Source organism: Bactrocera dorsalis, chromosome 5 (assembly GCF_023373825.1).
Source record: "Bactrocera dorsalis isolate Fly_Bdor chromosome 5, ASM2337382v1, whole genome shotgun sequence".
Lineage (NCBI taxonomy): Eukaryota > Metazoa > Arthropoda > Insecta > Diptera > Tephritidae > Bactrocera > Bactrocera dorsalis.
Window position 1 is genome coordinate 51,712,398 of NC_064307.1, and position 22,998 is coordinate 51,735,395.

Sequence of the window (22,998 nt, forward strand, 5' to 3'; positions counted from 1 at the left end):
TTGGAAAATTTTTGTTAAGGAATAATTTAAAAGAAACTTGAAGTCCTCGGCGTGTTGTTTGTGTTGCACTGCATAAACTGTCATTTACTTTGTGATATTTGTTGCTCACCTTTCAACGCAACACATTTCAATGTAATTGCTCTGAAATTCAGGTTTTTGCAGTCCTTTTGGGAAATTGAACATGTGACCTTTGTCAGGCAGACACTCGTTCAAAAATTTGTTGTTTTTGTTATTTTATAATTTTAGATCTACAATTTTTTGACATTTTTTGATTCTTATAGTGAGAGTCTCACAGTGTATGAATAATGATAGTTTAAAAAAACTTATTCATGAAATAATTAAACAACTCCGAAAGCCAATATTACGTATATTTTCGAATAGCAAAGTCGTTGTTTTAAACGTGATCAATTTCTTTCGCTGTTTGCTGCCCATAAAATAATTTCAGAAATATGAAATGCTTAACTTTAGTCACTCGATTATAAAAATAGGGGCTCCTCTGGAGAAATATACAGCATTGTCAGACTAATTTAAAATCTGCGAAATAGCTAAGTTAGTAACCAGAGCGAAAAACTGTGTGGATATTATCCTGTATGAAATATTAGGCATAACAAAGCTGACGACGCGATGGGTTGCTCGCTCCGGACAACCGTGAGACCACTTTATAGCTTTGTTTAAAGGCCGTTTAAGTGAAATCGATAGGGGTTTCAGCGCAGTTTGGTCTATCATACATCAATCACTAGTACACTAGAGACTAAGGAACAGTCAACAAACAGTGAATTTTACCCTGCGAATCTCCGAAAATGTGAATGTAACTCCTTTTTATTTTCACACTTGCCCTGTTGAAAAGCAGAAATGGAAACATCACAGTGTCAAGTTCTAAACACACTCATATTGTCTTAAAGAATAAGCAAATATTTGAATCTCTATAGCACCGAAAACTGCTTTAAACATGTACTTATATATAGTTGAAAAAAAGTCTTTACAGGTTTAAGAATAAATGCTTCATAATCTTTAGTTAATAAACCAAAACAAAACTTCATATACTTGTATTTAGGGGAATAGAAGTTCAACGTCCACCTTCGCTTAAAAAAGCTAAACTTCTCGCTTCTCTACTCCAAAATACCGTTACGTTCCTTAAGGCATTATCTTTAGTAATAGCCCGAATTTGTTGTCAGTAATTCATAAATCTGTATTTAATGCATAATTCACCAGCGGAAGCCGGTACACTAAGCTTCAAAATAACTGTGTCATGTATTGCATGTGGCAAATGCATTCATTAAACCAACACACATGAGCTAACTATGCTTGTTTTACAGCTTGCACTGCCACAGAAGCTTTCTTTTAGCATATTCCTTTAACTCCCTCCGTTTGCATATTTTATCATGTTCTCATAATTTCATCTCTTATTCATGCGGATGGCTGCTTTACTGCACACTTGCCACCGTCGCCGCTGCGTGCTTTTCTCTTTGATTTAGTTGCTTGTCAGGTTGCTGCTCAAAGCGAAATGTTGCCGGAGCCACATTTAATCACTGTCAACATTTTATCAGACGACAGTCGGTATTAGCAAATATTAGCAGAGCTCTTTCGCGCTCTACTCGTCTGCATGCATGGGAATGTGTGTGTGCTTGTATGACTGAAGCGAAGTTGAAGTTGCCAGCAGCAGGAAGTACACACATATACACACGCATACGTGTTCATGTATTTTCAATAGCAAAACGAAACAAAAGTATTTGTCACTCGGCACAGTTGCGGCGCTGGAAGCAAACATATTCTCGTGCATTGTTGTGTTTTCCAATACTTACATGTGTGCGTCAATGCGTAAGCACCGCACGATTGTATGACATGTTGCAAATGCAATCACCAGCAGCTAAATAACTACAATTCTACATAAATGGTTGGACAAGTTGAGTTTGAAATGGCAGGAAGTGCGCCAAAATACTGTACGGAGTAATGTTTATATATAATACACACACATACACTTACATCCAAATAGTGGGGAGAGCCCATCGCCAGGACAAAACCACTGGAAGGCATACAAACAATGGTTGCAACACTATGCGCCAACAACCTAACAACAACAACATGCTATGCTGAATGTCACATGGGTAGTGTGTTGCAACTGCGGCTGCTGTAAGTGTCGCCTGCAGAAAATAACAAATAAATGTGTGTCCATAGTAGCATATGAATGGTTAACACATACTAACCCATACCTACATACATACACATATATGTATATGCAAACATTACTTTGTAAAAACAAAATTTATAAATACACATATATAGTTATGCACATTGAAATATGCGGATGTTAAAGAGTCAGAGGCTTACAGCGAATAAACTCAAAAGGGGGTTTTCACTATATAATACAAACGGGAGAAAGAAGTCCGTGCAAAACATTGTTTCTGGAATAGAATGGAAAGTCTCCACTAGTCGGAAGTCCCTAGCGTAATGTCTTCATCAACTTTCTTACTGAGCCTGAACGTAACAGCTATTAGCACGGTCTGCTCCAATAACGACTACGGAGTATATTCTGGAAAACTTCTGCGTAACATTTGCAGAAGCCTCTTCAAAATAAGGGCTGAGCTGATGACTGACTTTTTATTGACTAAGCTTTTTAGGTTTTAGAGTTACTGAAACCTCAAGCCCCCTATTAACTAAACACTTTACAAACTTTCAGTATCTGTTTTGTCTTTTTTGCTTTTTCGCACGTTGCTAACAACTTCCTAGATGCATACTTTAGATTTTGCGGGTGTGAATCTATGTACAAAGCAATCAACGCTTACCAAAAGCTCTGCAAATCAAGGCAAAAATACCTCACAACTTTGTGGATGGAAATAACAAATAGTAATGGTAAATGAATGTTTACTAGCAAATGCTACTCGGAGACATTTTGTTTCTATATTTTGTTTTTGTGGAATACAAAATGTTTACTACATACAAAGATACTTGTTTGTCTTTTGTAATGAACACCGCCGGTAGTATGTACTATATCTGTGACAGAAGAGCCGATTGGAACAAATATGAACTTGAGTAAGTGGTTGTGTAAGAATTTACTACACCTTAATTAAATGGTTTAAAATTGTGCATTGATACAGCTCAAGTGATTTGGTAGTCTTTAATTTTTTATATTCTAATTCGTGAATTCCGAGTTCGACTTCGAATTAAACTTAACCATGAAAAGTATTACGAAGAAAAAATTTCAAATATATTTTATACAACAATTAACAGTTCTCTAAGCAAATAGTACACCCAAAACTATGTAATGAAGTCGTCTCTCGGCAAGCAATGGCAAAATTTTAAATACTACAAAAAATCTTATGTGCGATAAAGTTTTACAAGGTCTGTCGCAAAACAAACAGGACTGTTAAAAAAAACAACAAAAAATTAATATTTTTCAAAAGTTATATTTTTTATTCAAAGTAGTTTCCTTGTGCTTCGATACAGCGTTTAGCCCGGTCAATAAGCATTTCAAATGAGTGTTTAAGGTCATTTTTCGGAATGCTCTTGAGAATATCGGTCGTCGCCTTTTGGATAGCTGAAATGTCCTGAAACCAGTGTCCTTTCATATGCAAATGAAGTTTTCCAAATAGGTAAAAATCACAGGGTGCCAGATCAGGTGAATAGGGTGAGTGATTAATGGTTAATATGGAGTTTTTTGTCAAAAAATCAGTGACAAGCGTCGACCGATGACACGGCGCATTATCGTGCAACAGGCGCCAGGACCCTGCCTCACGGTATTGTGGTCGAGCACGACGAATGCGTGACAAAAAACGCTTCATAACACCAAGGTAAAACAAAGCATTAAACGTTTGGCCAGGTGGGACGAGCTCTCGGTGTACAATACTCTCGGAATCGTAAAAACAAATGAGCATTGTCTTTATTTTTGACTTCTGAAGACGATTTTTTTTGGCCCGACTTCTGATCGTCACAGAGGTCCTCACGACCTTCTTGGAATCGCTTAAGCTACTCACTGATCACCACGGGATAGGCACTGATCACCATAAACTTTTTTCGTCATTTGAAATGTTTCAGTAAACGTTTTCCCAAGTTTAAAACAAAATTTAATATTTGCTCTTTGTTCAAAATGCATTTTACGACCGATGACCAAAAGCTGCTGTCACTTTTTGATCGATAACATCGATTGTAGTTATTCAATTGTCTTAAAATTTTTACGAAATATCAACAAAAGATCAAACTTTTTATTTCATATACCCGCCAATAGGTGGCGCCGACAGAAACAGTTATATTCAAAAAGTTCTGTTTCTTTTGCGATAGACCTTGTATTACAACTTATGCCGTGAGCTGTGCTCATAGTACATATAATAATTTAATAAAATTAAATTGCACGAATGAAGGAAGATCACAAGAGACGAATACTTAAAATCACTGAAAAAAATTTTCGTCGAATACGTGCCACTAATTTAAACATTCATGAAAGAAAAATGTGATTCACAAAAAAATCTGCCACTCTTCAAACCGATCACGAACGAGTTTCTGACATTGGATGAAGCATGGATACATTATAACACACCTGTATTCAATAAGCAGTCCGCTGAATGGTTATTGTCCTGTAAAAGCCATGCAAGCCATTCAAGGCCCGTAAACAAAAGCAACTTGTCGAAATGTATGGCAAGTTGTTAGCCAACCACCTTGCATTCCATATAGGACATTATTAAATATTAATGAAAAATTTATTCGGAGTTATCAGAGATTTTCTGCTTATAAAGAGAGAGAGAGAGAGGTTAAACGTTTAAATTAGTGAAATTCGAAAGAAGTTTTGTAGAAAGACCGCTGATACCTCAAATCTATGACGAAAAAACTCTGGAAACTCAACAAATCTGAACTTAAATCTTAAAATATATTAGACTACTTAAATTGTTGTTAGATGGCTATAAAAACATTATTTTTAGTATCTCTATTTGAAAATATAATTATATAATTATAGAATTTATTACCCTTTGTTACTATAAAAACAACCATTAATAGAACTGCAATCAGTAAATCTTCTCATTTCAAACGAGTGTTCCTCGGGCTCAGCCATCTTATTCTGTTATCAGTTTATTAATGCATACTAGTCACTAGCTCTCCTATAAATCTATTTCTTCTTGATTGCTATCTTTGCATCTACTCGTTGTTGCATATACCATACCAGGATATTTTTACGCATTGCGAAGGCACTGTTGCAAGCGAATCTACAACCACTACTCAATAAAACTCTTCGTGAGAAATTATATATGCACTGCTGCATTAATCAATGAAGGCTTTACCAAAAAAATAATATCAAACACATTTGCTTAAACATGTGTAATAACAAGTAAGGAAGGGGTAAGTTCGGGTGTCACCGAACATTTTATACTCTCGCATGATAAAGTGATAATCGAGATTTCATTATCCGTCATTTACATATTTTTTTATTTTGCTGTAAAATTAATTAGAATTAAATTCTGAGAGATTTACCGATATTTTCGGTGAAAAATTAGGTTAAGTTAGGTTAGGTTAGGTTAGGTTAGGCACTGAGTTCTTCGTGTTCGATATCAGGGACCTTGAAAAGTTATAGTCCGATCACGACAATTTTTCCACAAGGGATACCTCAGCTCAAATACAGTTTTATAAAGTTTTATTCCGCTATCATCATTGGTTCCTAATGTATATATTATACACAGAAGGCATCAGATGGAATTCAAAATAGCGTTATATTGGAAGAAGGCGTGGTTGTGAACCGATTTCACTCATATTTCGTACATATCACCAGGGTGTTAAGAAAATATTATATACCGAATTTCATTGAAATCGGTCAAGTAGTTCCTGAGATATGGTTTTTGGTCCATAAGTGGGCGACGCCTCGCCCATTTTCAAATTTTAAAAAAAGCCTGGGTGCAGCTTCCTTCTGCCATTTCTTCCGTAAAATTTAGTGTTTCTGACGTTTTTTGTTAGTCGGTTAACGCACTTTTAGTGATTTTCAACATAACCTTTGTATGGGAGGTGGGCGTGGTTATTATCCGATTTCTTCCATTTTTGAACTGTATATGGAAATGCCTGAAGGAAACGACTCTATAGAGTTTGGTTGACATAGCTATAGTAGTTTCCGAGATATGTACAAAAAACTTAGTAGGGGGCGGGGCCACACCCACTTTTCCAAAAAAATTACGTCCAAATATGCCCCTCCCTAATGCGATCCTTTGTGCCAAATTTCACTTTAATATCTTTATTTATGGCTTAGTTATGACACTTTATAGGTTTTCGGTTTCCGCCATTTTGTGGGCGTGGCAGTGGGCCGATTTTGCCCATCTTCGAACTTAACCTTCTTATGGAGCCAAGAAATACGTTTACCAAGTTTCATCATGATATCTCAATTTTTACTCAAGTTACAGCTTGCACGGACGGACGGACAGACAGACATCCGGATTTCAACTCTACTCGTCACCCTGATCACTTTGGTATATATAACCCTATATCTGACTCTTTTAGTTTTAGGACTTACAAACAACCGTTATGTGAACAAAACTATAATACTCTCTTTAGCAACTTTGTTGCGAGAGTATAAAAAAAATCTTTCACTCTGCTCTATCTTTGGAAGACAACAACTACAATAAAGAACCACTTTTAATTGCTGCCGGCGATTTATGCCTGCCATAAGAATATCTTTTTCAATTCTCTGCTATTCAGTAACATACACACAAACACTTTGTTTTACAAATACACACTAACTTTTACGGACACAACAATTTTGTGCTTCTGCTTTCGGTGAAATTGAGTGAGAACGGATATGCAACACATTAAGCAGTTGAAAAGCCGCATGAATTTACAAACAAACACACCTACCTATACGTATATAGTACATGCCATTATGTTGGTGTGAAAGTAACAAATCGGCAAACAAAAAAATATAAATATTCTGCCAATTTCACAAATGCAACCAAGTGTGGAAAGATCACAAAGCAAAGCAGAGCAAAATTATGTGTTGCTTAACATTCTTTGCTTTCTTGCCTTTCCTACCACTTACTGTCATACATAACTTGCTTTGATTTGAATGCTGTTTTATTTTTTGTAGCTGTAACAGCAAAACAATGCTGTGAATTGTGCCGGCAGAGACGTCGCAGGATGGCGGAGGAGTAAGCAAATAAGAAGTGCCAAGTATTGTCGTATGCTCTCGCCATATTAGTTTCAGCCCCATACACATATACATACATGTAAAGTTAACTATTCTCGCACACACTTGTTACTCGGTGGAGCCGCTCTTCTTGCGATTCGCGCGAATGAAGAAATTGGAAATTCCGCAAACGCATTTCCCATGGCACCATTAACATTGCCACAACCAGCGCGCCACAAAGTGCTGCACTAAGAATGTCAGCACATACAAACACACTCATACACGTTTACTCCGCTTAATTTCGCTTGCTTGCATGCAAGGGCTTCGCACTTCTCCCCTTCGGCGCCCCTATTTACATATATAAGTATACGTGACGGTGTGTGTCGGTGCGCCGCTTCGCATAATTAGGGAAATGCACAATTAGTGCACACATTTGCACTAAACGCACCAACACACTGGCGCGCACTTAAGCGCCAAACGTTGTAGAAATGCACACACAGACTCACTTTCGCTCGTAATCACAGCGCCGTTAGAATGCTTTTACTTGTTCAGCTGGCGGCGTAAGCGTCTGGGAGAAGGTGCTCGGCGCTCGCGAAAGCGGAAGCCTAAGTAGCAGAAGCACATTGTCATCGCCGTAATTTATTTGGCAGTATTTAAGGTGCATTCCATGTCCGCGGCAAGTACACACGAGTGAGAGTTTGGCATTTTTAATTGGCGACGGGGTTTCAGCAAAATTTTTAACCGAAAGGGAAAATAAATTCTGAAAACTGGGAACTTTAAAGTATGAAGTTCTAGTAGAAGTATGATTCAAAATTTTTTTGAGATTTTGCTTCAAATAAAATAGCTTTCATGAAAAGAAAAGGACGTGGGCAAGAATTCAGATAGATATCTCAAAAACTGAGGACTTGCTCCGAGAGCTAGATGGACATGGATAAATAGACTCGCAACATCAGTATCTTAAATAAGTTGGAAAAATCAAGCGTGATTAATTAAGCATAAATAAGGAGGATGGAGTCTTGTGTAGAAGCTTACACAAGCGGGTAAAATTCTCTGAGCGCTATTCACTTGGCAGTGGCCAGAAACGAATTTTTTATACAATATATACATAGCTCAAGTAGCTCACGACTTCTGGGCTTAGATCAAGTATGCTCTGGGTAGCTAAGAAAGCATCCCTTTGATGTTTCGGACCCGCGACGTAAAAAACACCCCGATGGAAAGAAGAACGCCTGTGTAATCTGACGCAGAGGAATACTAAAAACTTTCCGAGCTACTCGATACCAAACAAGGTTTCAGACAAGGCGACTATCGTGAGACTTCTTCAATCCTGGACAAAATAATTCGAGCTGAGGAACTAAATAGAGAAGGTACAAACTTCTTTAATAGTGTACAGATGTTGCCGTACTCCGATGATATTGATTTCATTGGCGTCAACAACCGCGTCGTGAATTTTGCTGTCTCCAGACTGGATGAGGTAGCGAAACAAATGGGTATGATAGTGAACGACGGTAAGACGAAAAATCTCCGATCATCAAACAGGCACTCTTCGCATTCGGGACTTGGCTCATACGTCACTGACAGTCAAAACTTTGAATTCGCAGATAATTTCGTCTATCTTGGAACCAACAACAGCGTAAGCCTCGAAATCACGCGCAGAATAGCTGTTGCATATTTCTGATTGAGTAGGCAATTGAAGAGTAAGGTTCTCTCTCGACGAACAAAAGTCAAACTCTACAAGTAACTCATCATCCTGTTGTATGGTGCATTGTACAGTGAATTAAGAGACAGACGCTACGATGGCTAGGTTATGACGTCCGAATGGATAAAAGTACTCAAGTTCTTAAAGTATTCGACGCAGTACCCGTCGGGAAAGCAGAAGAAAAGGGAGACCACCACTCCGTTGGAAAGACCAGGTGGAGAAGGACCTGACTACACCTGGCGTAAGCGAGTCTACGCCAATAAAGAAGAGGTGAATAAAAGCCAATTTTTTTTAAATAATTACTATTTAGCGGTTTTCTGAGCTATGAATACATTAGTTATTTATATCAAAGATAGGAGTCTCATTTTGGCAAAGCATTATATGTATGAGGTGTTTTGAGACGAAAAAATCTATATATAAACAAGTAAGGAAGGGCTAAGTTCGGGTGTCACCGAACATTTTATACTCTCGCATGATAAGGTGATAATCGAGATTTCATACTCTCTTTAGCAACTTTGTTGCGAGAGTATAAAAAGATACTAAGTAGTGCTTAGTTTGACTTGGCCGAATCTCTCTCCTATTGTTTATGAGTGTCTTTATTATTTTAATTAGCAATTAATTTTAAGAATTTAGTAATTCAAAGATATCGTTATTTCCTTTAAAAATATTGATTTTGGCTTATGTTTTGGTAGCTATTTACCCAAGCTGCTGCCGGATTTTGAACTTGTGGAGACTATTTGAGATTTTCCGTAAACGTTTGATAAACATATCTCTGGCTGATAAATTAGTTTAACAGTTCTTCTAGAAGTTCTTACTACTTGATAAGGTATTTTCCATATTAAGATCCCATATTATGCACAGGTGACCACTTTACTCTTGCTTTCACTTACACCAAAGCTCGTCCGCTCGTTTGTAATTATTTCTTTAATTTGCTGCAGTCCTCTTCCTTTATGTGCATATTTAAATAAAAGTAAGCGTACTATCATTTGCACATTTGATAATAAGCTCACGAGCAAACGCATAAAAATGTGTGCGCTACTACTTGTGCAAGTGTGTGGACCCACGGCAACAATGCAATCTTTTTGTGTGTGGAGTAATCACAAACAAGCCGCTAAGTACAACAGCACACAAGTTTCCATTACCGCTAATGTACTCGCCCATCTCGGCACAGCGCAGCTCAGAAGAACAGCAAAAACATAAATACATGTACATGTGTTTGCGCGAGTGTGTGGGTGCAGCTTACATTATCATTATAGTCGCAGAGTAACTTTAATTTAATTAACATAATCGCAATTACAGCGAAGCTGATGACGACGCGCAAAAGAGCGGCTCCAACCGACTGCCGTCAACATTAGCCAGCTGCTGTAGTCACACACACTCACATGTACAGCGTGAGCTTCGCTGCTGGCCACTGCGGTGCAATTCTTCAGCGACTTCCAGCGCAGAGCTGAGGGCAAGATTGCGTGCTGGCGTTTCGTTCGGCTTTTTCTCCACTTGGTGGGTGTCTGTGCATGTGTATGTGTTTGAGTCGATTTGGTAGTGGCTTTGGCTTCGCGTGCATTTGTTTGTCTGCACTTGATGTTGGTTCATTGTGATTTAATAAGTTCAGCATTTCCCGTCAACTGGCCTAAACACCAAAGCCAGCTTTAAAACTACTGTTTTTGTTGTTATAGGTGGCTATTTGGCGGAGCATGGTTGATGCTCGACTATCTATCCATGTATTATGTTGCTGGGAATGTAAATGTTAAGCTATGCTAATGGATACACGTAATGTGTAAAATTATATAAGTACATACTTGTAAGTATATACCATAGATATGTATGTATGTATGGATGTTAACAAGTGGTTAGAAAAGTATGAAAGTATGTAAGTTTATAGGTATAAAAGAATGTAGATATATACATAAGTAACTAAGTTTGTAAGTATTGAAGTACGAGACTATGAAAGTATATACGTAAATAAATAGGTAGTAAGTAGCAAAACACATAAGTAAGTAAGCATGTAAGTACATAAGTATGCATTAAATATGCTTGCTACTTGACTGCTTGACTTTTACTCATTGCGGATATTTATTTTTCTTTGGCGCGCTTTCATTTGCTTGTGCTTTTCATCGGACGCAATCGGTGGTCAGCTTCGCCTACACGCTCACTGCTGGGAAGCCCGAGTTATCATTGGCGTTGGCGTTGTGTGCATACTTTGTAATCATTATTACTATGAATATATATATAACAGTGAGTGTGTGCGTGTGTGTAAGCATAACTACTTGCTACATATTTTTTTATCGTATTCCCCGCTTTTATTATTTTCATTTTTATGATGATTTTTTAAGGGTCAGTGATTTAATGGTGGCTGCTGACGATGCCGTGGGAAATTTGCGCTACATTGTAAATATAAAGACGAGCGAAATGGAAGTGAACTCATGCGACTACAGTCTGCTAGAAAAGTATTGCAAATTGAATTCATTAAAAGTATTTTTTTTATTGTATTTGTTCCGTATAATTCTAGTGTTTGAGTTCTGCGGAAACTCCGGCTGAGTGAAATGACTTTTCAGAATAGCTTTAGAATATTAAAGGATTAATGATGATTTCCCACTGTAGCCACTTTTAGATTGTTAGATACATATTTATGTAATGAAAATTAAATTGGATTTCAGAGTATAGTATGTGATGATTGAAATGATAAAACAAACTTTCTAGAATGTAAAAATACTTTCTGGACTGAGAAGCGGGAGCTATATGACACCTATTATAGTTTCAAGTAAAAAGAGCGTACCCCATCAATAAATTTTATAGGCAGACGGTCAATTTGAAATTTAAGCATGGATTAAAAATGGCTTCAGACAAATATTTTATAATTTGCGTGTTTCATATTAATGCAAAACAATATTAGAAGTAATAAAATATGAAAAATTCCATTTATAATTTATCCTTATAAATGTATCATTAATATACATACATATATGTAGCGTTCTACACAAATACCTTATATCTCCCATATGTCATCCATTAAAGCAAATAGGCAAAACCCAGTACACCACTCATACTTGTGCTCACCCATAATTTATTTTCTATGCAACATAATTGCGTCCGTTGGTGGCGCGAAATTTTCAGGTCTCATTAAAATTTACATTCATTATAAAACCAATAATTAAAATTCATTGCTATTTAATTTTGCATCATTGGCCAAATTTGCAACAATGAAAGCGTTTACATTTAACAGTGACCGCAAAACAGAATTTCACAACTCCACCGCAAACTCATCAGGAATGCAGCTGTTTTACAACGTTACAACGCAGCAACAGCAACAGCAAGAGAAACGAAAAAAGATGACGCAAAGTGGAAAACATTTAGCAAACAATGAATAAATTGTAAATAATGCGCTAAACACGCTTGACAGGATATGATCTATAGTGCGAATATTCAAAATTTTAATTTTCTGAAAATGTGGCAAGTTCGTGTATTATGCATGTAGCTTGTGGCGGGTTCCTTGTTTCGAAACTGGCGTCATTATCATGAGTTGGCGACCATAACTAGTCCGTTCAGATACTTTGATTTCATTAACGTTAAAATTGGATTATAGTTTGGTCAATTCTTGTATGACTTCATGATTTTTTTAAACTTCTGTAAATTACAGATTCCTACATTCTACTTAAGAGAAATATTATCGACGTAATAGTAGGCGAAATCGAATCCTATGTGATGACGCTACTTTCAGATGAAGGATTAGAAGTTTATTCGAAAATTCTATCAAAGGAAACGATCTTTCACGAAAGAGTTAGAAAATGCTGGAATGATTACATCGAATGTTTCTTCAACCAAAAAATTATATTTACAACCGGGGATTTTATTATATTATTATACAAGATAAAATAACGGTTGGAATCAACTTTCTGAACTACAATCAGCCTTCAACGAGAATAAGAGCTATTGAGTTTAATGAATGAAACATATTTGGAAAAATATACATTGGAGGATAACATTACATTGTTTTTCGAAACGGTAATTCCAATATTACCTTCGTAGTTCTGTTAGATAAAGGTAGTATTCAAGTAAAAAAATATTCACGAAAAATTTCGAGCAAAGTTATTTCGGCTACCGGCAACTGGTTTTTTTTATTTATAAGACCTTATACGAGTACTACGGTTACAAACTCCCTAAATATGAAAGTTAACCTACGTATTTGCACATAAACATAACTAAAGACATATAAGAAAGGGTCAAGTTCGGGGGCAACTGAAGATTTCATACAGATGTTGGCAATATTGGAAATGCTGCGACAGGGTTCATATTCAAAATTATACCAAATCATCCTCAGTCAATTGTATGTCCTTTAGTCAATACCTAAAAACTTTTTATATGCGCTCTGGGTTTCATTAAGGTAACTCACATGCTTTCACCAACATTTACATTTAGTCATTGATTTATCGCATTTTTTGTAGTTTTTAACAAAAACCGTTATATCAAAACCACTTTTTCAAAATTTTCAAACCACAGATGCCACTCCTTGATTTTATTAAGTTATATTATAGGTTGTAGACTCAATTAGTTACATTTATAGCCCCCAGCTTTCCAAATGCAATCATTTGTACCAAATAACAGGCTTATAACTACATAACTGCTTAGTAATGGCATCTTATAAGTTTTCTATTATACTCTGTAGAGACATGTTGCAAGCGTATAACAAGCTAAATAAAATATAGTTCGGTGAAAAGTGGCCAAAATAAAATAATTGCAAACTAGTCTAATTCAAACTCCAATTTGAGCAAAATAATATTAGCTTATACATTTACATATACATACATTTTGAAAACCACACCACAACCGTAGATATTTATCGCCTGCAATTAAAGTCAAATGTTCCACTAAAATTCACACTTTAGCAAATTGAAAATCCAACTGCCAATCAAGCAACAAAAATACGATTACAGATTATATAATTATGAAAATGTGTACACATTAGGTCCGCTTCCTACTTAGCGCCCTGCCGAGGTCCAGAGTGGTAAAAATATAAATGAAGCGTTGTGTGTGGACGCACGTGTTTCGGCGGCAAAAATGTCTAACCATTTAAAATTAATGCATAATTTATGCATGCCCAGCTATTTATGAGTTGAGACAAATTCACGAATTTGTTCACCTAAAATGCTAACTAATGAAGGGCAAAAATGGTGGAGCTACAATAAAAGTGCTGCAGGAGCGGTTTGTGAACGCCATTTAATAATGTACCCACAATTAAAATTGAAGCCGATTTTGCGCATGAATTATGATGAATTTGTTATGAGGCGGTAAATTTTCAAGTGCTGAAATACCTACGTATATGTGCCTCCTGTAAATGTTTCTGCATGAGAGAATATCGTGGTATGTGCTAATGGTCACGTGGTGACTCTACTGCACAACTATTTGTACGGCTTCTAAAGCCTGGTTTTCAGTAATTAATATAATATTATTTGAAGTATTTTCCATTCCGCAGAAGGGTATCGATGCTCAGCAACTGCCATGGCAGTATAAATATATATGTACTTATATACATCAATTTATATGTATGTAAGTAATTTTTTCTCATTGGACATGCAATTTGTGCTATGTTGCATATCTTTAAGAAAATAATTATCTACCAGCTTCGAAAGCTTCAAAAGCAGAGCGAAATTGTACAAAAGTGTATAAAGCAGTATTTCTTAAACGTCACCGTGAGTCCGTGTGGCCAGTCTTGAATCTGCTGAATTAATTGGTAGTCGAGAAATAATATTAGAATGATGTCTCAAAAGAAAGATAACATCCTAAAATCTAGTACGAGTAGTTCCCAGCCGTCCTGTGCTTATTATATTATAAGTAGCCTGTAATTATTTTTTGGATAGGAACTCAAGATATCAATCTTTCGTTAACCTAAATAAATGTATCTATATACTTTACTTAGAGATTCTGCAATGAAATATTGAATAGTTTTGTTTGAAAAAAATCGCACATTGATCTAACCATTACCCTACCAGAGGATCTTCAGGCACCAGGCCTATTTTAAGTCAGCAACAACATCCACAGTTTCTTCACATCGTCATTTACTCATTTATTTCAGTTTGTATTTATGTTGGCAAAGTTGAAATGTTTGGTTTTGCATTTTCCAAGCAAATACGAGCAAATTAATAACGCCTTTAATATAAGAGAAAGTTTTGCTATTTATTTTAAAAAGCTTTCCGCGCAGCTATTTACTTGGATGTTTCACAAGCGCGTACTTTGTTGAAATGTGTGCATTTACTTTTCGCACGCCTCGCGCTCGTTGAGCAATTGCACTACTTTGGCGCGAATTTGTTAAAAGCTTTTGCTTGGGTCACAGCGTGAAAATGTTGCAAAATCTTCACTCCAAGCCGCAGCATGCAACACGGGCTTACTTAAGCCGCCACACCATCACACACACGCGAGTCAATTGTGCGCAGCTGCTGCGTCGGCGGTAACAGCACCCAAAAGTAGCTGATGTTGTTGTTGCAGCCTTTGCTGACGTCAGTGCAACAAATGAGCGGAATTTCGTCTGCAAATTAATTTACTTGCGCTCGTCGCGCGCTGCCGATGTGGCTGCCAACCGCACATTAATGCCGGCAAAGTGCAATGGCGTAATCTGCGCTTAAAGCCGCGCTGAGCAGCACGCTTGCGAAATCACGAAAAAGCAGAGAAGAAAAATGAAGTGCAACCAAGAGAATGCGGAAAAATAGAGAAACGAGTGGGAGACGGGAGAGCGGAGCGAAAAGCACAGTTAATGGCGTACGGCCGTTACTGAAAAGCAAACCAGTTTATGTATATAGTATATGTGTGTTTACCCATAAGAACAGATGTGGTCAGCCATGGCGTATGAGTAATACTTTTTTATTTGCTGCTTATTTGCTGGCCCGCGGTCTTAAAACATATTTTATTTATGCACTTTTGTTGTTGCACCAAAAATTGTTCACACCATTGTAGAGCACGAAATGGTTGCTGTTGTTTGCTAGGCTAGTTGTCGCGTGCTTTATTGTTGCTGTCGCTGTGCGGCTGCTTCTGAAGTTGACAATGACAGACACAGAGTGAAAACGCAGAAAAATAAACTGACCACAAAACAAAACGACAACAAAGAAAAACGTGCGAGGGAACAACGACAGTAAGACCACACCATATAAACCTGCACATAAGTCCATTTTTGTTAGGTATTTAAGTATATGTGTGTTTCACACAGAAAATGTTTGTAGAAAAAACCTACGGTAAATGCTGACAAAGTTCAGTTCAAAAAGGACGAAAAAATACGAAAGTCGTAAGTGACGAGGTGCATGTTCAAAGTATATACTAAGAGAGCAGGCTGGAAAAGCGTGGCAGCGATTTTTTTTACGCCTTCGTGCTGTCGTCAGGGCGGCGCTGGCAACTATGGCTGTTGTTAGACAAGCCAAATTAAGACAACAGTAAATTCACAAAAAAATTTAAAAAAGATATTAAAAAGTATTGCTAACAAGCGCATAGCAGCAATTGTTGTTGCCATACATTGTTGGGTAGCAAAAAAGTGCATGCGCTAAGGTAGGGTGTGTGTGGAAAGTTGCATAAAGGGTGGCATGTAAAAATGCTAATGAACGAGAAAAGCAAAAAATCAGTGAACACTTGCTGCTCTGTACAAGTGTAGAAAAACTGCACGACAGCCGGTTAGGCGACAAGCTGGAAAGCTCTTTTGGATGAAATAAAGTCTGAACTAGAAAAAAGTCGTTACTGCAACAACAAAAGGTCTTCACTACAAAAATAAATGCCAGAAATTACGAGCTTGAAGGACACTTTTTGAGCTACTTCCTTTAACAATTCTCTTGCTTTATTTTTATGTGGCACTAATGCCGGCTTTTTTCCTTGACTAGTTATTATGGAAAAGAAGATTTCGTTTTTTCGTTCTTTTCCACTGTAATTACCGCTATTTTGGGGCGTATGTATGTGGTACTCGTTATTTTGCAGGCTAATATTTACATGGAAATAATGAAAACTTATGCGTTCTAAAGACTCGTAGGTAACAAAATTTCGCATTATAAAGATGGGTGGATACTGAAAATACTTCAAACTTTGTTTGCAGACAGTCCTTTAAGCTTCATTTGTGTTCGTTGCGTGACGAGTTTTTGTATTTTTAAGGAATACAATTTTAAAGTTCGGTTACAAAATTTTAAGGATGCCAAATATTTTAATCAGTAACCAAATATAATACTTCAAGGTGGTAAAGTTATAAAAGTGTGAGAGCTAAACATATTTTATATCTTCACTCAGAAGCTATAACTATAATTTCTCGTTGTTTTTGTTTTCCCAAAAACTTGCACATTTCTGTCATGAAACGTAATCCTTCGCCGCGGGTTAGCCAACTCAGAGATACGAAATTCTCAAACCAATTTATAATAAACACTCACAGTACAATATATTTCCAGCACTCGTTTGCAATTTGTCAATTTTTCCTTTCATCACCAGCAATGCTCATTTCACGCTTTTACTATTTGCCAATATGCTTAAGACAACGCGCTAATGAAATGCGTCATCTGATTGCGGGTAGCTAAATACGGAAGGTTGTGAGTGAATAAATGTGCAAAAACACACCTACAAATCCAACCCTGCCAAATATTGTGTGAGTGATCTCAACGAGAGTATTCCTGCATTGGGTTCTATAAAAAATGGATATGTATGAATTCTTCAACTCATACATTTAGGACACATTCAGGTATTAATTAGGTCGAAGCGAATATCTAATATGGAAGTTGAACAATGCTAAAACTAGAACTCTCAGAGCCTTTCGAACCCAAAATTATATAATTATTCTCTTTATGGGATAAGTTCGAATAAAAAGCACAGTTCGTTCCAAAGAAATATATCAAATTGATCGCATGTTCTCTTGCGACTAATCGCCAACTAATCCCGAACTTACGAATTTTTTGCCGGGTAGCCATAGAGAAGTGTGTGTTTGTAATTGTTATTCTTTATTTGCCCTGTTTGTGTCTGTTGGTATTTCGCTTGAAATAGAAACATTAATAGTCGCGAATTGGCCGCTTTGCCAAACAAGCGCTCACCACCCGCCGCTCCCCTTGCTAAGGAATGTCAGATACATGTGTTCCAATTGACAGAAGTACATGAAAGTAAATACTAATTTAGCTGAGAGTGAATACTATATGTATGCTTAAAAATTAAACACTGCTTTTAAAATATAAAAACAAAAATCTCTTGAGTTGCATATTTGTGTTTGCAGCATCAATATGTTTCTGCACTCGGTCTTTCTTTTAGACCTTTTCTAATTTCAAATTGTTTAATATTTATTTTTAGCTGCGTGTATGCATTTAAATTTATATGGCAAAGTATGCAGTTGCTTGCTCGCCAGTCATGTAGAATTCTACGAAATTTTATGACCTAATAATTGTGAAAATATATACAATTGCATACTCGTACATATATGTTACAAAAGTTGCCTATGATCTAATACTAGCAAGGCGGAGCACGCAGTCGTTGACAGTGACCGTGTTGCATGTTTTCTGCAATTTGAATTTTCTTGCTGCTGAGCTCATTAGCTGACCGAATTCTTCCATGAATTCATACGTACATGGTAATATAGGTGAAAAGTGCACAGACCTGCTTACCTAATCCAAATGATAATACACAAGTTCTATCTGAACACTTGCAGAGTAAATATTATTTGTTTCGAAATATATTTCTAGCTTTGTCTCTTAACTGCTAGTAGCTGCTAGCTATCTGGAAGCAGAAGATTGACAGTTACTCTTCCAACGAACGAAATAACAAAAAAGTAAAGAAACGAAAAATCTGCTGAAAATAGTAGGAATATATCAAAATATTGATATATATATATTTTATATACAGGTGCTTTAACAGCTGTTTTTTGTTAGTAGAAATTTTATTGGCAGACACTAACTGATCTCTCAGCTTTTTACGCTCTCAACTTGTGCTCTCTTCTGCAAGTTTCTGTGGGTTTTTCGGTTAAGAAACGTCTTTATAGCAGAAACTATGCTAGCTAATAATAGTTAGCAGTTATGAAACAAACCTTTTAATTTTTCGTTTTCTTTGCAGAACATTTTTACATTTGTGTATTTTTACCTAGACGTATCCACTTGCATAAACAGATCAGAGAGCAGTAATGAATAAATACAAATGTAATTGTGCGTACAATCGAGGCGTTGAGCTTTCTAAACGGCGGAGGAAAATGTTATTGTTTAGTGACGAAAATACGTAAAATATTTGGGTTTACTAGAGTACTTTGTATACCACTAAAACGGAATACTTTACTAGTTTGAATTCAAAAATAGATGAATACGAGTAAATTTTGACAACTGGTTCAACAACCACCACTCTAGGTGTTCTTTAGTTAGTTGGGGAATAGTCAATTCTATAAATGAGCTCAATAATGCCATATAATACATATAAATAATATATTATTCTAAGAAAGTGCAAAGAAGATTTCTTAAACAAATTAATTTTTTTTTTTGTTATAGATATAATAATATAGAAAAACTAGAGGACCCGCTTACGTTTTACTGTGGCTGATACATAGATAGTACTACTAATACCATCTATATGATTTCTATTAGTTAGATTATAAGTATTAGTTAAGGAATAATCGCATTTTTGATGAAGCAACAAAAATGAATCAAAAAGAATTTCGTGCGTTAAGAAAGAATTGGTTTTTGGGGTAAAAATACTATTGAATTTGGGCTGCGCATCAATGAAATCAATCGCGTCCAATCGATTGTCAGCCTGGTGGACTGCATAGTAAGAAACGGCTCTCAAGCGTGGAAAGACAAAAAAAATCGGCTGGCAAGGTTATGGCATCAGTCTTTTGGGATGCCCGTGGTATATTATTCATCGAATGATAAATGAGCCAGTTTTAATTCATTGCATTGTGTATTTGATTGCAGTTCTATTCTAGCATTCCCAATATTTAGCAATTTTATTATTTTTCAGAAAGGATCAGTTTGAAATTGTACACATTTTCATATGCATTCATCGTTCCTGTTTAAATATTGCATTGCTCTGTGCAATGCTTCGAAAAGATTTCTGTGTATCTCAATTTTTTTATCAACACTTCAGTTATGCCGCTATTTTTTTATGCCAGACCTTTTGCGATTTTAAATTGCCTGTCAAGATACCCCTTCCAATAGTTAGCAGGTATGAAAAAAATGTTATAGCTACCAATAGATGTATGAATCACCCAATTTATTACTTAAGAACGAACAACTCTGTCCACAATATAAAAACTTGATCCACAGATGTCGTCTTTTACTTTGGCATCGTTTTCTTTAATGCACGTTTACGTCAATTTAAAGTTTGAATATTGGATACTGCGATGGTAGCGCCATCTATCGGTCCAAATTCCAAAATTAACAATTGATTAAAAATGAAAAAAAATAATTTAAAAAACATTTTCCAGTGGACCAAATTAAAAATCTAAACCATTCTCGAATCTCCCTGAACATACACACAAAATTTCATCAAAATCGGTCCATCCGTTTAGGAGCAGTTCAAATGCAAACACACGGTCAGAAGATTTATATGTATATATAAAGATAGGTTTCGTATAAAGCAATAATTTAATATAAGTTTTTATTAAAATAAAACAAAAATAAACAAATTTCTGCACTTGGGTTTATATGTGAACGATTTAAATGAAACTTTAAGAGGAAAACTTAAAAATTCAAGTATGCAGATTTTTCACGAAGGCGAATAGAAAAAGACCTCGAGTTTCTGAGACCTAATGTTATCTCCTATGAATAAAATTGCGCCGGGACGATTTGCATCCACCGCTCATATTGCCATAATAAAATCACAAAACTTAATAATAAAGGCAGTAAAATTAGAGAAAGAAAATTAGATTGAAAAACACAAAAAGCGTTTTACCAGCACTATATGAGTACCATCACTACTGGGATTCCCAATTTTAGTACACAGGAAGTTTTGATTTTCTGGAAACCACTTCTGATAAATTGTGTGATACTGTGCTTCCACCCAGAGCAATATCGGTATGTTTTCAATGTTGATACGAACATTCTATGAAAAACCTAAGACTTGCTGCCAAATTTATAGAACTAAGTATGGCTCTTTTTCTTTATAAGCGCTTGAAAGAAATCTCAAGCAATAAGAAACTATCTCAAGAAAAGAAATCTGATTTTTTTAACTTTAATTCTAAGTTAAATGAACCGTCCGAATTGATTATTAGTATTTCTTTCAACTTCGGTTGTAGCATAGTGTAGAAGAAGTCATATATACCACGACTTAGGCGGAAAGTTACATCATAAACGAAAAGAAATATCAACTGACATTAGAATTGGTAACATTTATACGTTCATGGCGTTAGAAAATTCGGTTGCCAAATTAATAATTTACTATAGGAGCGATATAATTAAATTTTTGTCTTAAAATATACAATAATTAACTCGTTTATTAGCTTGAAATCCAAGTATCTTAACAGTCTCTTTTGATATCTCATTCCTTTTTTTTCATTATGAAAATTGTTACCAATTTTAAAATCTTTAACTCAGAACATACAATACAATACTGAATAAACATGAAAATATGTGACTTACCTATCGCTGCTTCCGCGGGTGCGCTGCACACCAAAGTCAGCAACACTGCCAACAGCATGCCGATAAGTCTGTTGTGGGCCACCATCCTAGATGGTCCTCTTCGTTTGGCTAGCAACATGTTGCAGGCAAATGTTGCGTCAACTGTTTGTTAAATTATGTAGGTAAATTTTGTTGTTTTAAACGACTAGATTGAGTGAATATTAAAATATTTTGATAATGTTGAATTGCGATATCTTTGAGGATGCTTCAATATGCAATCAAGGTTGTTGTTCCTGTTTCGATGTTCGAGAAGCTATGAGTTTGTTTTTAACAATTTTAGTTTTTTATTTCTCAGGTTGTTTGTGCTCTTGGTCACATTAAACTCGTGTTCTTTTAATTTTTGTTGTTGTATTAAGCACTCGCATTGACATTGCAGGATTTGTTGGTGTATTTACACATTCGCCTTCGGCTTCGTCACTGACTTTATCGTCGTCGTCTCCGTTATCGTATGATCTGGTGCTCCTTTTATTCCTTTAGGGTCGTCTTCGCTGCTCCGCCGCCGGCGTCTGATTGCAAGTATATTCTTTAGTGTTTTGTTTTATTTTGTGTGTGTGTGTATGTCTGTGGGTCGATTGATTTGCATTTGCATGTTGTTCTTGTTACAAACCGTTTTGATTGTGATCAATGAAGTGAGTTTTGGATTTTTTGTATTCAATTATTCAATATAATGAAGAGTGTTTTCTATTCAAATATGTTTTTATGTTTTTGTGTTTATGCATGGAACAGTTGACTACTAATTCACAGAATTCGCTTTCGCTGTAATAGCGTTTTATTATTATTTATTATATGATACTGAAGATCTAGCGCACTGAATATAAATTTTATGATTTTCAATTTTTTAAAGATATTTTTCACTTTTTTTTGTTTTTAATTCTCACTTCATATTTGTATTTGCTTGCAATGAGTCTTCAAAAATGATGATGATGAAATTTCTAGTAGCAATTACATTTCCATAACTGCTGGTTTCGAATTAAGCCTGGAAAGAAAATAAAAAAAAAAACTGTGAATTAAAACTTAGCACTCTACCATAAATAATAATAGAAAAAATGTCCACGATAGCCAAGAATTTTATGTCAAATCGGATTTTCTGGTGTTAGTTTCTTTGAATCGACTCAACATATGAGAAAGTAAAAACTGAATTTTAACTTTATGTATGTATGTTCAGAGATTTTTTCTTCACAAGTCAACTATTGTTGAATCTCTAAAGTTGTTAGGAAAAATAAAAAAAATTCCAATTGAATACTTTTAAAAAAAATTAAAATTTTTAGTTTTAAGATAATAAGCTTTGGGACCATAGACAAATTGTATTGACCTAAATACATATGTATGTTTATTGAGTTGACACACAAGTCCTTTGTGACTCTAGAAAAGTAAAACAAAGATGAAGACATTTTTGAATAAACGTCATACATTTAGAACAATTCAATTGTTACATTATTTATTCTTCCAAATTAGTTTAATCTCTTTTTCAGTAATCCCCGTCCGTTAAAAAGCAATTTTGTCAACGTTTTTTTTTTTGGTTCTCGAATCAGTTGGAATAATTTTTTTCGGTATAGCCAAAGAGCCTTCTTCTAATCGGTTTTTATCTCCTCAATCACGGAAAAACGCCGTCACTGCGCCTT

The 22,998-nt window shown here is 35.8% G+C and overlaps 1 protein-coding gene across 9 annotated transcripts in view; it reads right to left on the reverse strand.

Annotated features, from left to right (window-relative positions):
* The window catches only part of LOC105225255 (hemicentin-1), a 214,923-nt gene that overhangs the window by 150,282 nt on the left and 41,643 nt on the right, over positions 1-22,998 (reverse strand). For all 9 annotated transcript variants that reach the window (XM_049458316.1, XM_049458317.1, XM_049458310.1 and 6 more), the window contains exon 2: positions 21,338-22,352. In XM_049458316.1, the coding sequence (XP_049314273.1) occupies positions 21,338-21,455 (118 nt within the window). In that variant the 5' untranslated portion in view covers positions 21,456-22,352. The remainder of the gene's footprint in view (positions 1-21,337; positions 22,353-22,998) is intronic.